At 56.0% G+C, this 13079-nt stretch overlaps 1 protein-coding gene across 1 annotated transcript in view; it reads left to right on the top strand.

Annotated features, from left to right (window-relative positions):
• Positions 1–11854, top strand: part of Ccdc88c (coiled-coil domain containing 88C) — a 114054-nt gene extending 102200 nt beyond the window's left edge. Inside the window, 6 exon segments of the mRNA XM_048799205.1 lie at positions 170–358; positions 2082–2150; positions 4946–5014; positions 6025–6314; positions 9655–10069; positions 10072–11854. Of these exon segments, the coding sequence (XP_048655162.1) occupies positions 170–358; positions 2082–2150; positions 4946–5014; positions 6025–6314; positions 9655–10069; positions 10072–10643 (1604 nt within the window). The 3' untranslated portion in view covers positions 10644–11854.
• The last annotated feature ends 1225 nt before the right edge of the window (positions 11855–13079 follow it).

Raw genomic sequence — 13079 nt, 5'->3', positions numbered from 1 at the left:
CTGGCCTTGTGGAGTCCCCAGCAGGCCCAGAGTAGCTGGGAGGGGTGGTGCCCAGCTTGTGTCTCTGTGGTCCTTGTGCCCCACTGCGTCTGCTTCGGGCCTCAGTGTGCTTGCCCAGCCTTAGCACGGGCTTTGTGGTCTCATTTCTCAATGTCCTCTTCTGCTCAAGGCCCTGGGGATCTAAAACCAAAGCGAGGGTCCCCACACGGAGGCAGCCTTGACCACACAGAAACCTCCACCGACCCGGCCATGAAGTCCTGGCCATCCGAGCTGGGCTCCCGGACCTGCTCAGCCTCAGCCATCACGGCAGCCCCTCCCAGCTCCACTCCCACCCCCCGGCACCCAGGCCGCACCAAAGGTAAGTGTGGGCCCTCCCGAGGGTGACATGGGGCCCAGGGCCTTCACACCCTGGCCTAGAGACAGGAGGGGCTCCAAGAGGTGTGAGCAGAGGAGACGGTGTCAGAGGCTCTGTCCTACTCACAGCCCAGGGACTGGACAAACAACCATCAGGAGGCCCAGGGGTCGAAAGCTTCCAGTGTTCAGGCCCTGGGCACCACGTGGCTCTGGGAGAGATGAAGTAGAGCTGAGCAGGGTTTGGACAGAAATCAGGCAGCTACTGCCCCTCCAGTGTGATGAGTCTGGAGGTGTTTTCTCGAGAGGTTGAACGAGAGGTGCTCTGCCCTGCAAGTCTCTTGACGCAGTCGAGGGCAAGTGCCCCACACTAAAAGCCGTGCGGCCAGGGAAGGGTTACAGCTGTACTCCCTCCCGGGATGCTGTTGGATGCGTGTGTGTTTACATTCAGTTGTGAGAGTAAAATGCGCAGAGTGATCTCATCAGCTGGAACGATTCCCAGCCAAATGACTCAGTCGAGTCTTGCCAGGTGAAGCTCCTGGAAGCTCCAGGATGCCCTGAACACCTGAGGAGAGCCTGTAACTCCAGACAGAACAAAACCAGTGCCAAAGGCAACTGGAGTGCCATGAAGCACAGAGAGGTCAACTTTAAAATGCCTGGCATCGGTAGAGTCATAGATAAGAGAAGTTACTACATCATGAAACAAGAACAGGAGGCTGTGAAAAAGAGCAGTCAGGGAGGGAAAAGGCATCAGAAAATTTAAAATATGCAAACAGGAAAGAAAAGATAATGTCTAAGGCTGAAAAAGACATCCTTATAAGAGGTGAAAATATCCAAAGAGATAGCTAAAGGAGTTGAATGTGATTGCTTCTGGGGGATTGGAAGTCTGAGAGCAAGAAGATAGTTTTTCTTTTCTTTTTTCTAAGGTATTTATTTTTTAGCTTTAGGTGAACACAATATTTTTATTTTGTTTCTATGTAGTGCTGAGAGTTGAACCCAGTGCCTCACGCATGCTAGGCAAGCGCTCTACCACTTGAGCCACATCCCCAGCCTTAGGAGGGTAGTTTTTCATAATAATAACAGTCACACAGCTCTTTAAGCCTTGGGCATGCACAACCGTGGTTCTATAAACAAAAAGCAACATAGACAGGGTCCCTACATTGAAGGGACCCTCACACTCTGGATATATGATGCCAGTGGGCATGTAACTGTTTTCAAAATGGACACCGTCTCATTGTTTTGGAGGGGGTCCAGACTGTTCTCAGAAACGAGCAGGCTTGAAGCCTAGAGCATCTCACTGACCTCAGGGACTGGTTGTGGGTTGCTGGCTGGTCGGTTCCTGGGTCTGGATCTGGTTAGGTGCTGTGTGTGCAAGGAGCCCTCACCCTCCAGGGAACCCGTCCCTCCCCCCAGATGTGTTACCGTGTTCTTAGGCCAGACCCCCCCTTTTGTTTGGGGGTCCCAGGCGTTTCCCAGGCAGAAGTTTGATCTAAGTTAATATTGGGCAGGAGTCAGGAGTGTCAGTGTCTTCTCTTCCTGGCTGGAGAAATAAGGGGAGGGCTAGAAGAGGCAGGACCCAAGGCACAGTCCACCCTCCCCGCCTCATCCCTGGACATAGCCACGACTCAGGTGCCAGACAGAGGTCAGAGCTGGCCCTCCAGCAGAGGGCCGGGGCTTGCCTGTGGCTGGTTGGGCATTCTGAACCCCAACTCACCAGCTGTGTTTTTCAGGCTGTAATTCAGATGACAACCTCTGCGACCCACCTCCGGAGCTCCAGTGCACCCAGCCCAGGCAGCATGGTGAGTGACCGCGTGGCCAGAGCCCGTCAGTGTGGGTTCTGAGGTTTCTGTCAGTCGGACTTTTCCTTCACACTAAGTCGGGTGGCATCAGCGTGTAGAGAGGTGACCGTGGAGTGGGATGGGGCTCACTCTCCAGGGAACCAGCCTGCCCCTGCAGCTGTGGTCAGCTCCTGTTACCATATCTTCCGGGCTCCCGTCCTCTGCCCTGCCTGGGGCCTGAGCTGTGTTTACACTTGTCCAGCCATGGGGACGGCACCGCCTCCCTGACGTGCCAGCTCTCGGGGTGCTGACGCTCCCTGCAGGTGTGGCAGAAGGTTCTGGTGGTGGCGCCCAGAGTGTCCATTTGGGAAGGCCTCTCTGTCCTTGCTTGGGCTTTCCGTGCCCGGGGTGCTCCAAGTTGTAGTAAGTCCTAGAAGACGTTGGCAGCACATGTCCTGTGGTTGAGGATGGTGCACGTTTCTCAGGAGGGAAAGCAGCAGGTGATCCCAGGCTTCTCCGATTGACAAGCTGCTTGGCTCGTTTCTGAGTTTTCTCTCCCGTCCCCAGTGCTGGGGATGGAAGCCAGGGCTCCCCCGGCCATGCTAAGCAAGTGCCACAGACCAAGTCCTCAAGCCTTTTATTTAACATGGACTCTTTATTTAGGGATTTTCTTCTCTTTGTTTGTTGGTGCATTGTAATCTACATGACAGATTCATTGTGCTGAAGTTATACATGCAGGCGATGTGATCGGTCTCCTTCCCCGGGACCCTTCCTCCCCCTCCCCTCTCCGCTCTCCTCCCCCATCACCTGGCTCTACTCTGGTCTCCTTCTGTTACTGTTAGTGTTGTTATAGTTACTAAGCGGGATTCATGGTGTGTTCACATGTGGACATAGAATAACCTGGTAGCCTTCTTTCCTCAGTCCCTCCCTCTTGATCCCCTTCCTCTAGTCTACTGGTCTCCCTTCTGTTTTCCAGAGATCCCTTCTTTTGTTTTTATCTTTTCTCTCTCTGCCTTTCAGATATGAGAGAAAACATTTGACCCTTGACCTTCTGAGTCAGGCTTATTTTACTTAACACGATGATGGCCAGGTCCATCTCTTCACCAGCGAATGGCAATTTCATTTTTCACTGTGGCTCAGTAGAACGCCACTGTGTATACACGCGTATTTTCTTTTTTTTTTTTTTAATTTATTTTTATGCGGTGCTGAGAATCGAACCCAATGCCTTGCACATGCTAGGCAGGTGTTCTACCACTGAGCCACCACCCCAGCCCCACGCCATATTTCTTTATCCAGCTGTCTGTTGACGGGCACCAGGCTGGTTCCATAACTTGGCTATTGTGAATCGCCTGCAGAAGCATTGGTACGCAGGCAACACTGTAGTTGGGTCAGACGGTAGCTCCATTTCTAGTCCTGGAGGAAGCTCCACATGGCTCTCCAGAGCACCCATCCCACTGAGAGCACGAGAGGGTGATTCCCCACCCGCCAGGAGTGATTCCCCATGATTGCCATTCTAACTGCAGTCCTCAGTTTTTGAAAAGTAACTTTGCAAGAGTGGGGAAATAATCCTTTAAAAAAAAAAAAAAAACGCTCAGTAAGTTAGTTCACGGGCATTCAGCTTGCCTCTTGCACCCAGGGCACACGGCACCCCACCCCACCCTAACACCTATGCTGTGGCTGCAGCGCACAACAGGGAGGCCTCGTGTCTTCTGTGAGCAGACAGGCTCTGTGAGGAGACCTGGTCCCTGGAGCCCTCTGCCTTCACACCAGGCGGGGACCGTACAGCAGGACATCTCCCCAAGTACCCAGACTTGTGACTGGTGGCTGAGCACCAGCTCCTGTCTTCAGGACAGGAGGGATTTGCGGCAGCACTTGAGTAAACCACGGTGCGTGCCCAGCCGGTTGGTTTCTGTTTCTCGTAGCAAAACGTCCCACCTTTTTAAAGACGTGTGTATTTGTTTATTTCAGATTTTCCCTCCCCAGAGGGGATTGACTTTGCTATTTGCTATTCCTGAACCATCTTTCTGGCCTGTGCCCAGATGCCATGTGCTCTCGGGTCCCTCCCAGATGCCTGCAGGGCTCATCAGTACTTGGGAACTGGGAGCCCTGTAGACCCAGGAAGCCAGAGCAGACTCTCTGTGGGGACCACAAGCACAGGGCCTCTTGCCCAGGTCAGCTTAGCATCTGCTGTGTGCTGAGGGGTTGCAGAGATGACAGAAACACTGTCCCTGTCCCCCCAGGGGTTGAGTCCAGTGGAAGAGGTGTCTTCTCATGCGATATTCTGATACAGGGCAGGCTTCCGGGAGAGCCTGGCAGGAGAGGCCCTCGGGGGTGGCTCACCCTCCGCAGGGGATGGAGCCAGCCTTCCTGCGGGTCTGCAGCAGGGCAGCGCCACAGCCACCAGGGGGCCGGCTGCCTCCACGCTTGTCACGTCAGTCTCAATTTCCCCTCTGGGACATGTAAATTGGGGGCAGGGACACCAAGGAATAGCCCCCACCCAGGAGGACAGATGGCTCCTTTTCATCCTGCGGTCCCAGCACCCTCACCCCGTTTGTCGCCTGCAGGGACACACTGTCACACATGTGACCCGGCAGCCCTGCGCAGCCCTTGGTTGTTCTGCTTCTAGACTGGGGCTCTGAATTTCCTCCGTCATTACTGCCATTCCAAACTGCAGCCCTAGACGGGGTAAAGGCCGGTTGTCAGAGCTGTCTCTCTCCGGGCTGAGCTTTGGTTGCACGTTCTTCTCACGTGAGGTGGCTGGCCTTGGGTCCCCCTGGCCCTCGGCCCTTTATGCTGAGCACTGCTCTTTCCCTCAGCGTCACGACCAGGCAGCTTGGAGAGCAGCAGGAACACATCCAGCAACAGCTCACCTCCGAGCCTCAAAGGTAAGGCCCTGCCTGCCGAGCGCCTGTGTAGATGGGTGTCTCCGGCTCGTGACATTCTTACGGGTACGCAGCTAGCGGGGCTTTCAGGCACATCCTTATGTGTTCATGGCCACAAAATGCAGTTTCTAGCACAGGCTAGAGAGTTTGAAGAGGTTTGGATTCAGGTCCTTCTCGCTCTGACCTGCTCCATGGACATGGGCAAGTCCCCTCAGTGAGATGGGGATGGGTGCGCCCTCTTTCCTTCAAGACATTTTTCTTCTTAGCTTCTACATGATCAGCCCTAGAAGAGCCCCTGGGCGGGGGGGTTAATGAACTTTTAACATGTGAGTGCATGACAGCCAGCGAGTATTATGGGTATTAGTAATTTAGAGTTTGCTGGCTGCTTCTGCCAGGAGATTACGTGGCCCTCTACAAGGACAACATGCAAATTTGTGAAGTGTTCGATATTTTTGCACTGGGTTGATTGTAGTGTACAGTTGACACTCAGAAAGGATACTGTCAGTAGTCCCAGGAGATGGAATTTAAAAATATACACATACATGCATATATGTATGTATATAAATTTTTTTAAATTTAAACTTCAGTGGAAATTTTACTTTTATCTCATGTTAATTTGTCTTTAAAGCTAAAGTAAAGCCCTAGAGGATTCTAAAAGGTCCTTTATAGCAGGGTGGGGGTGAGCCTTGGGCAGGGTTCTTTTTTTTTTCTTTCTTCTTGGTACTGGGTATTAAACCCAGCAGTACTCAACTCCTGAGCCACAGGGCTCTTTTTTTATATTTTTTACATTTTATTTTGAGACAGGGTCTTGCTGAGTTGCTGAGGGCCTTACTAAGTTGCTGAGGCTGGCTTTGAACTCTGGATCCTCCTGCCTCAGCCTCCTGAGCCAGTGGGATTACAGGTGTGCTGCCACCATACCTGGCTTGGGCAGGGTTTCCTCATGGGTTTTAAGTGAGCCAGAGGAAGCACGGTGCCAGTTGGGACTGACATGTGCCCCTCTGTTCCCTGCCCAGGTTCCTCCGACCAGCTCCATGGCCGGTCCGAGAGCTTCAGCAGTGAAGACCTGATCCCCAGCAGGGACCCGGCCACGCTGCCCCGGGAGGCTGGTGCTCCAGGACGCAGTGCCCTGGGCCGCCATGAGAACCCCCTGCCCCGGAACGGGCCTCTCCTCCAGGAGGGTGCCCAGAAGAGGGGCACAGCCTCCCCCCACACGGGAATGCGGCCCCACTCGGCCTCCCCGAGCAGCGAGATGGTCACCTTGGAGGAATTTTTGGAGGAGAGCAGCCGCAGCTCCCCGAGCCACGTGAGTGCCAGGCAGGGCTGTAGGCGGCCGGGGCTGCCCCTCACTCCGCTCGCTCAGGACGGGGGGCATGGGGGGTGTAAGGCCTTATTCAGGACTGGCCTGGCTGTGGCAGGAGCCGGCAGGTCACTAGGAGCTGCCCACGGTACCCAGACAGCAGGTGCTGCTTTCCCCCAGGCTTGAAGTGGGCTCACGGCCTGGGGCCAGCACCCCATTGCTGGTCAGGACGTCCTGCCAGGGGTCATGGCATGGCTCCCAGCACCTGCTTACCTGTGTCCCCAGCAGCAGGTGGCAGAGGGTAAATACTTTAGACTTTCTGGATCACGTAGTTCAGTTGCAGCCACTCAGCTCTGTCACCATAGAGAAGTAGACACTGGCCAGTGTCGGTGACTAGGCCTGCCATCAGACAGAACTTGTCTTAAGGACACTGCATTTGGAATTTCATGTGATTTTCTCGTTATAAAATGACTTTTCTTCCTTTCCTTTCCTTTTTTTTTTTTTTTTTTTTAAGAGCAGTACTGGGTGCTCTACCACTGAGCTTCATCCCCAGCCCTTTATAATTTTTTTTATTTTTTGAGACAGGGCCTCACCAAATTGCTGGAGTTGACTATGAACTTGCAGTCCTAGCTAGCTTTCTCCTTAATATTTTTGTTCAATCATTTAGAAACGTAAAAACTATTCTCAGCTCCAGGCTGTGTGAAAATGAGTGGCAAGCTGACTTGGGCATGTGGCTCCAGGTGCTGACCCCCGTACTGGTACTCCTCCTGAACTCCACTTGCAGACAGACCCTTCTCTGTCACCTTTCCAGTGTCCCTGCATGTAGCTTTTGCGTGTTGGATGTGCTCTGTCTGAACTCAGTGACGGATCAGCCCTAGAAGAGCACCTGGGTCACTGAGTGAAAGAGTACCCTGTCTTGTCATTGAGACCTGTTGAAGACTTAGTATTTCAGTCTTTCCACCTAATTGGGCTGGTCTAGCTCTCTGATTTAGGTGAACGTGGCCCAGTAGCACAGGGAACATAAACGTTTGCCTGGCGGGTGTTTATTGAGCACCTCCTGTGTGCAGGGCAGCATGCATGGTGCCTGCCCTTAAAGCAAAGCCAGCCAGCTCCCGGCAGCTGGCAGCGTCCACCTGCTCAGTGCCTCTCCTTGCAGGAGGCAGAGACTGGAGGCAAAAGACACGATCCCTGTTCTCCCTTTGCTCCTGTTTCTGTCTACCCAGGGCTCAGTCTGCAAGGAGCCAGAGACCAAGCTAAGACAGCATCCCTGCCTTTGGGGCCCACGGTCCGTGGGGTGATCCTCAGGCAGGAGTGTGCCTCGGAAGTGCACGGTGGGCCTGCCAGACACAGGCCAGCCCCTGGGTTTCTGTCAGTCTGAGGTAGCACCGAAGCTGTGTGTCCTTAGTAAATTGCGGATGATGCTGTGCTGCTGTCCGGGTCCCACCGCGTGAGCACACCAGCCTGGCGGGTTGAATAAGAGCGGCCCAGAGAGTCCCGATCCTCTGTCCCGTCCTGCCATGCTTCCTTCCCTTTGCAGATCTTGGGTCGGGGGGGGGGGGTGGTTCTGAGCTCCCTCCTGATCAGCTCAGACCAGTCCCCGTGCTCTGTGGTAGCACTTGTCCCTTTTCAGCTTAAAGGAGACGGCACAGTCTCCCTGCAGCAGCATCTGTTAGAGTCTGATGCTTGGCCCTCCACAAGCAGGGCCCTGTGCAGACAGCGGCCTCCCCACCTGGAGAAGTCACGGAAAGGGACTCCACCCTGCCTCTGCTCCCCAAGTGTCACTGATGGTGAGAGCAGGTGCTTCAGGATGAGGCTCCCTGGGGGGCCGGCGAGCGTGGTCTCCTGAAGGTGGTGTCACACTCAGAAGCGTGACAACATAGACACGTGCTGCGTGTTCTTGCTTATTTGTGGAAGCCGTGAAGGCTGGTATTGTCTAGAAATGTAAATGCTGGCGGGCACCAGAGGGCGGCCAGATAGCAGGTGACAAGAGCCAAAGAGATGAGAGGAGTCGGTCCTCATGCTCCCCAGCACCCAAGGGTGACTGCACAGTGTGTTTGTGAAGACCTAGGAGAGGAGTTTGAGGGCTCCAAACACAATAGCGTATGAGGAGGTGGAAACGTGCACCTCCCTGGTTTGAGTCACACGTTGGATATGTGTCCTGAATTATCACACTGTCCCTGAGAACGCGCAGTTATCATGAGTCGATCTCTAAGGAGAGCAGCGGCTCGCAGAGAGGAGTGGCAGGTGTGGGGAGAGGCCCTGGAGCCGGCAGCCTGGGGCCTCCACCCCCAGCCAGCTGCGCTCTGGCTGCATAGTGCTGACCTCCACCGCCACTGCCTGGCCAGCCACAGGTAGCCCAGTACGCACTGCGCGGCCCTGCCAGGCTGCAGAGAATGCAGTGAGCATTTTGGCAGATACACACGCAGCTCCCAGAACAGCGCTGGCCACCATGGGTGATACATGGCACCTTAGGATATTAATAAGCAGGTCTCACTGGACACTCACCCAGGACCTGTGACATAACACGACGGAGCACATCGCTGTCCGGCTGTGTGGCAGGTGTTTTCATGGGGCCGGGGTTGTTGGCGGGTGCAGGTGTCTCCTGAGCTGCTGACCTGCCTCCAGATTGGCACAGCAGGCCGGTGCTGACCCTCACGTCCCCTTCCTCCTCTTCCTGTGTCCACCAGCCTCCAGGCAAACCTTACTTGGCTGCTTGTGCCAGGCTGAGAGGAGTGGGCAGAAGGCTGCAGTGACCCAGAGTCACAGGCCTCTGCCTCCAGTGGCTCTGCCTGCTAAACGGTGGGTGGCAAAGGAGGCCAAGCCCGAGTGGCAGCTGCTCTGCCTGGGCAGCGGGTTACTGGGCAGCCTCAGGCTGGGCTGTCCTGTGTACCTTCCTGCCTGGGCAGCCTGGCTATCCCCTCTGGCCTCCTCCTGCCCCCTCTGTCTCCCTTTCTCAGCCTGGGGAATGTCCTTGTGACATCTCTGGGCCTGCTGGAGTGACAGGGAATTCCGTCACACTCCCCCCCGCCCAGTACCTACTCTGCAGGGCAGAGAAAGGAGACAGATGGGAGCAGCAGGCGGTGGTGGGGCTGGCTGTGCGCGAGGTCCTCGTCCCCTCTGGATCAGCATTCTTAGCTGCAAGGCTGGGGGCTGCCTGGAGCCTCTGGGGTTCTTTGCCCAGGGATGCCCCAAGGCCTGACCGTCCTGACCCTTTCTGGGAGCGGGTCCTGAGGAAGCCCAGCCTGAGTGGGAGACCTCGTTCCTGCTGAGTGGACTCCAGGGCACATCCTGGCTCTGAGGACCCAGCGGCCCCCATCCCACCTCTCCACGCCTTTCTCCTCTGCAGGACGCTCCTCCCGGTTGCCCGGATGACTTCCTGCTAAGAGACTACTTCCGAACAGCCAATAATTTTGTGGCCATCAGAAGCCTGCCGGGACCACCTGCCAGGAAGGAAGGGGCCAAGATGCCCGTCAGCCATGTGGCCCCAATCAAGATGGCCATTGGCACCCCCGAGGGGAAGCAGCCGAAGCCTGGACATTACATGAAGCCAAACTTTAGGCCAGCTGAGGCGGAAGCCCCGGCCAGTACACCCCCCAGACAGGCCCAGCCTCCCCAGAGCCTGTCCCTGGGCAGACCCCGGCAGGCCGCCGCATCCTGCACCTCCCACACATCTGCCAGCCGGAGTGCGTCCCTGAGCCGCGCCTTCAGCTTGGCCTCAGCTGACCTTCTGCGGGCCAGCGGGCCAGAGGCCTGCAAGCCAGAGTCCCTCAGAAGGCGGGGGGTCTCGAGGCCTCGGGGGGCAGAGAGACAGGCAGCCACAGCCTGCACAGCCCCGCACCCCCCAGCTCCCACAGCCTGGCGCGGGAGCGGACCCCACTGCAGGTCTCAGGCCCCCGTAGCCGGCCACTGGACATGAGGCGCTTCTCACTGGCTCCTCCAAAGGAGGAGAGGCTGGCCCCCCTGCAGCAGTCCGCCACAGCGCCAGCCATTGCCATGGGAGGTGGCAGTGGCAGTAGCTCCCAGCTGCAGCACTTCTCACCTATTGCCACCCCAACTGCCAGGACCAAACCCAAAATGTCCCCCCATTCAGGGGAGGTGGCCACCATCGCCCCTGTCCGGGCAGGGCTCAGCGGCTCAGAGGGAGATGGGGCTCCAGGGCAGGGCTATAATGAGGGGCTCCCAGCCAAGAGCCCTGGGAGGTCCCCTGACTCAGCTCCTCACGGCAGCCGGGGCCCCGAGGACCTCAGTCGAGGGGGCAGCTCCAGGAGCGCACCGGCGTCCCCGGAGCCGGGTGGGGACCCACAGACGGTGTGGTATGAGTACGGCTGCGTGTGACTGGTCTGGTGGGCCAACAGCTCCCGAATCTCAGACTGCTGAGGCGCCTTCTGATCCCGAGGCCGTTCTCCTGGCTGGCTGCCTGCGGTGCTGGGAGAGGGTGGAGGAGGAAGGGGTCCCCACGCCATTGTCCCGTTTGTTTCCTGAACACTGTGCCAAGCCCCAAGGGGATGACCGCCAGGTGTGTAACACGTCTTCTATACCTGGAGCTTCCTGCCGGCTGCTGGTGGCTTTTGAACAGATCCACTTAGCATGGGGGCCACTTAGAAAGCAGTGACAAATCCGACCTGGCCCAGAGCAGACACTAAACCGACCTGGCCCAGAGCAGACACTATTCGAGTGGACCCTGGTAGAACACTCCTGTGCAAACCATTGACTTCCGTTAAAAAATGTGCATGTGCGCATGCACACACACACAGCAGGTTCACAGGCTAATCCCTGGTGGGTCTGGAAACGACTCCCCAAGGCCATTGGATCCTGGGAACAGCCCAGACTGGTCAAGTACAAGGACCTGGAGGGCTGCCCCTGGGGTCCAGCATTTCCTTTGCCCCAGGGCCATGCCCTCAGGTCTGGTTGTGCGGGGCCTGGGCATTTGTTCCCTCCTCCAGTTGGTTCTGGGGTCCCCAGGCCACCCAGGGACCAGCCTTCCTAGCTCAATTTCTACAAACACTGGATCTGCTGGGCCTGGGCCATGGGTGCAGAGGTGCCCCAGCCCTGTCCCAGGAGCGAGCGTAGGGGTGGGGGAGGCCTGTGCACAGAGGTGCCTGCTTGGCTTGTGGTATGGCTGCAGCACCCGGCTTCCCCCATCTCAGGTGGGATGTTGATTTCTGGATAATTTGGGGGGTGGTTAAAAACCAAATTTCTTTTAATATATATGTACACGCTCGTGAAATATATATACTTTGGGGGGATCTATTTATGTTCCTTTGGGAGTCATTCCTTCAGGAATCGTACCTGCTGCTTTGTGTATTTGGTCAGATTCCTGACGCATTTAGTTTTCCTATTGTAAAGGTGCTTTTCCTGGGATGGGCTAAACCTATTGACTTTTTAAAAAAAGATTTTCCCCCGTTTTGATTTAATGTGCTGAGAAAGAAATGGGGAGACTTTTGAATGTTAACAGGATCCACTGTGGGAATGTTTCCGGTGGCGTGTTAAAGAGCCATCATTCTGGAACACAGGACAGGGTTGTAATAAAGCAGAACAGAACAGAAGCGAGTCCTGGTCTCTTCTGCACGGCTCTCATCCTCTCAGCTGCTTGCCGCCCTCATCTGCTACCTCTTTCCTGCTGCCACTGTCCACAGCTTGAGCAGGGCCCTGGGTCCTCCCTCGGCTTCCACACACCCCACAGGACACCAGCAGGTGTTGGCCTCCAGCCCCGGCCTCTCCTGAACTTGAGGCCTGAAGTCACTACCTGCCTGACTACTGGCTTCCTCAGCTAACACCCACCCCCATGGTCCCTCATTCTTTGACACAACCTGTCCCATCCTGGACCCAGGGATTTGTCTGGAACCTGCCAACTGCTTTTGTCCCAGGTCACAACCTCCAACCCTGGGACTGACCTTAACCTGTCAGCCTAGCCTTCTCTGGTGGCAGTTCGGGGAGGTCAGCAAGGAAAGGTCCGGACCCCAACCGTCCTACATCAAGCAGGAAGTGAGCCCCATGGGCTCTGTGCGCCAGCTGCCATCTTCCATCCTTGAGTGCTCGGGGAGAGGGCTCCTGCTAAGGTCACCTGTGTCACCAGTCCCAAGGCGCTCCTCAGTCGTGGTTGTTCGCCTCGGGTGGCCTTTCTGGAGTGGTTCCCTCCCTCGGCAGCCACACCCAGGCCTCTGCAGACCCGGTCCTCAGAGCGTCACTCCCTGTCCCCGACAAGCTCCTGCACACACACGGTTCTAATTACCAGCTACTTCCAGAAGGCTCCAGATCCACGTGTCCAACTTGAATGTCCCAAACGCACCTCAGATGTCCAACACCCAACTCACACCCAGCCCACCTCTCGCCTGCCCCAGTAAACACCCAGAGGATGCTGACCCCTGCTCACTCTTCCTGTGTCCTATCCTGTGACCATCGACCATGGGCAGTCCCAAGGGCAGCACCCTGGGGTCCAGTGGCAGGGGGAAGTCCCAGGTCAGGGATTTTCTTTCTTTTTTTTTTTTTTTGGTGAGTGTGTGTGGGGTGCTGGGGATTGAACCCAGGGCCTTGCTCATGCAAGGGAAGCCCTCTACCAACTGAGCTCCATCCCCAGCGCCCCAGATCTTGGATTTTGCCTTTGTATATTTGTAGACAACCTCCAGATGCTTCTGACATGACTGGGGCTCCAACGTGAATGAATGCTCGTTGGTGTTTTCTGTGTTAACCAGATGAGGGGGACACCTCAGAGGCCTGTGTCAGACTTCATGGGCTGATGATATGGGTGACCTTGTGGAATCAGTTTATGAA

The sequence above is a fragment of the Marmota marmota genome, unplaced genomic scaffold (genome assembly GCF_001458135.2).
Source record: "Marmota marmota marmota unplaced genomic scaffold, marMar, whole genome shotgun sequence".
In the NCBI taxonomy this organism is placed as follows: Eukaryota; Metazoa; Chordata; class Mammalia; order Rodentia; family Sciuridae; genus Marmota; species Marmota marmota.
The sequence above is the reverse complement of the archived record's forward strand: the minus strand, read 5'-3'. Positions and strand labels throughout refer to the sequence as shown.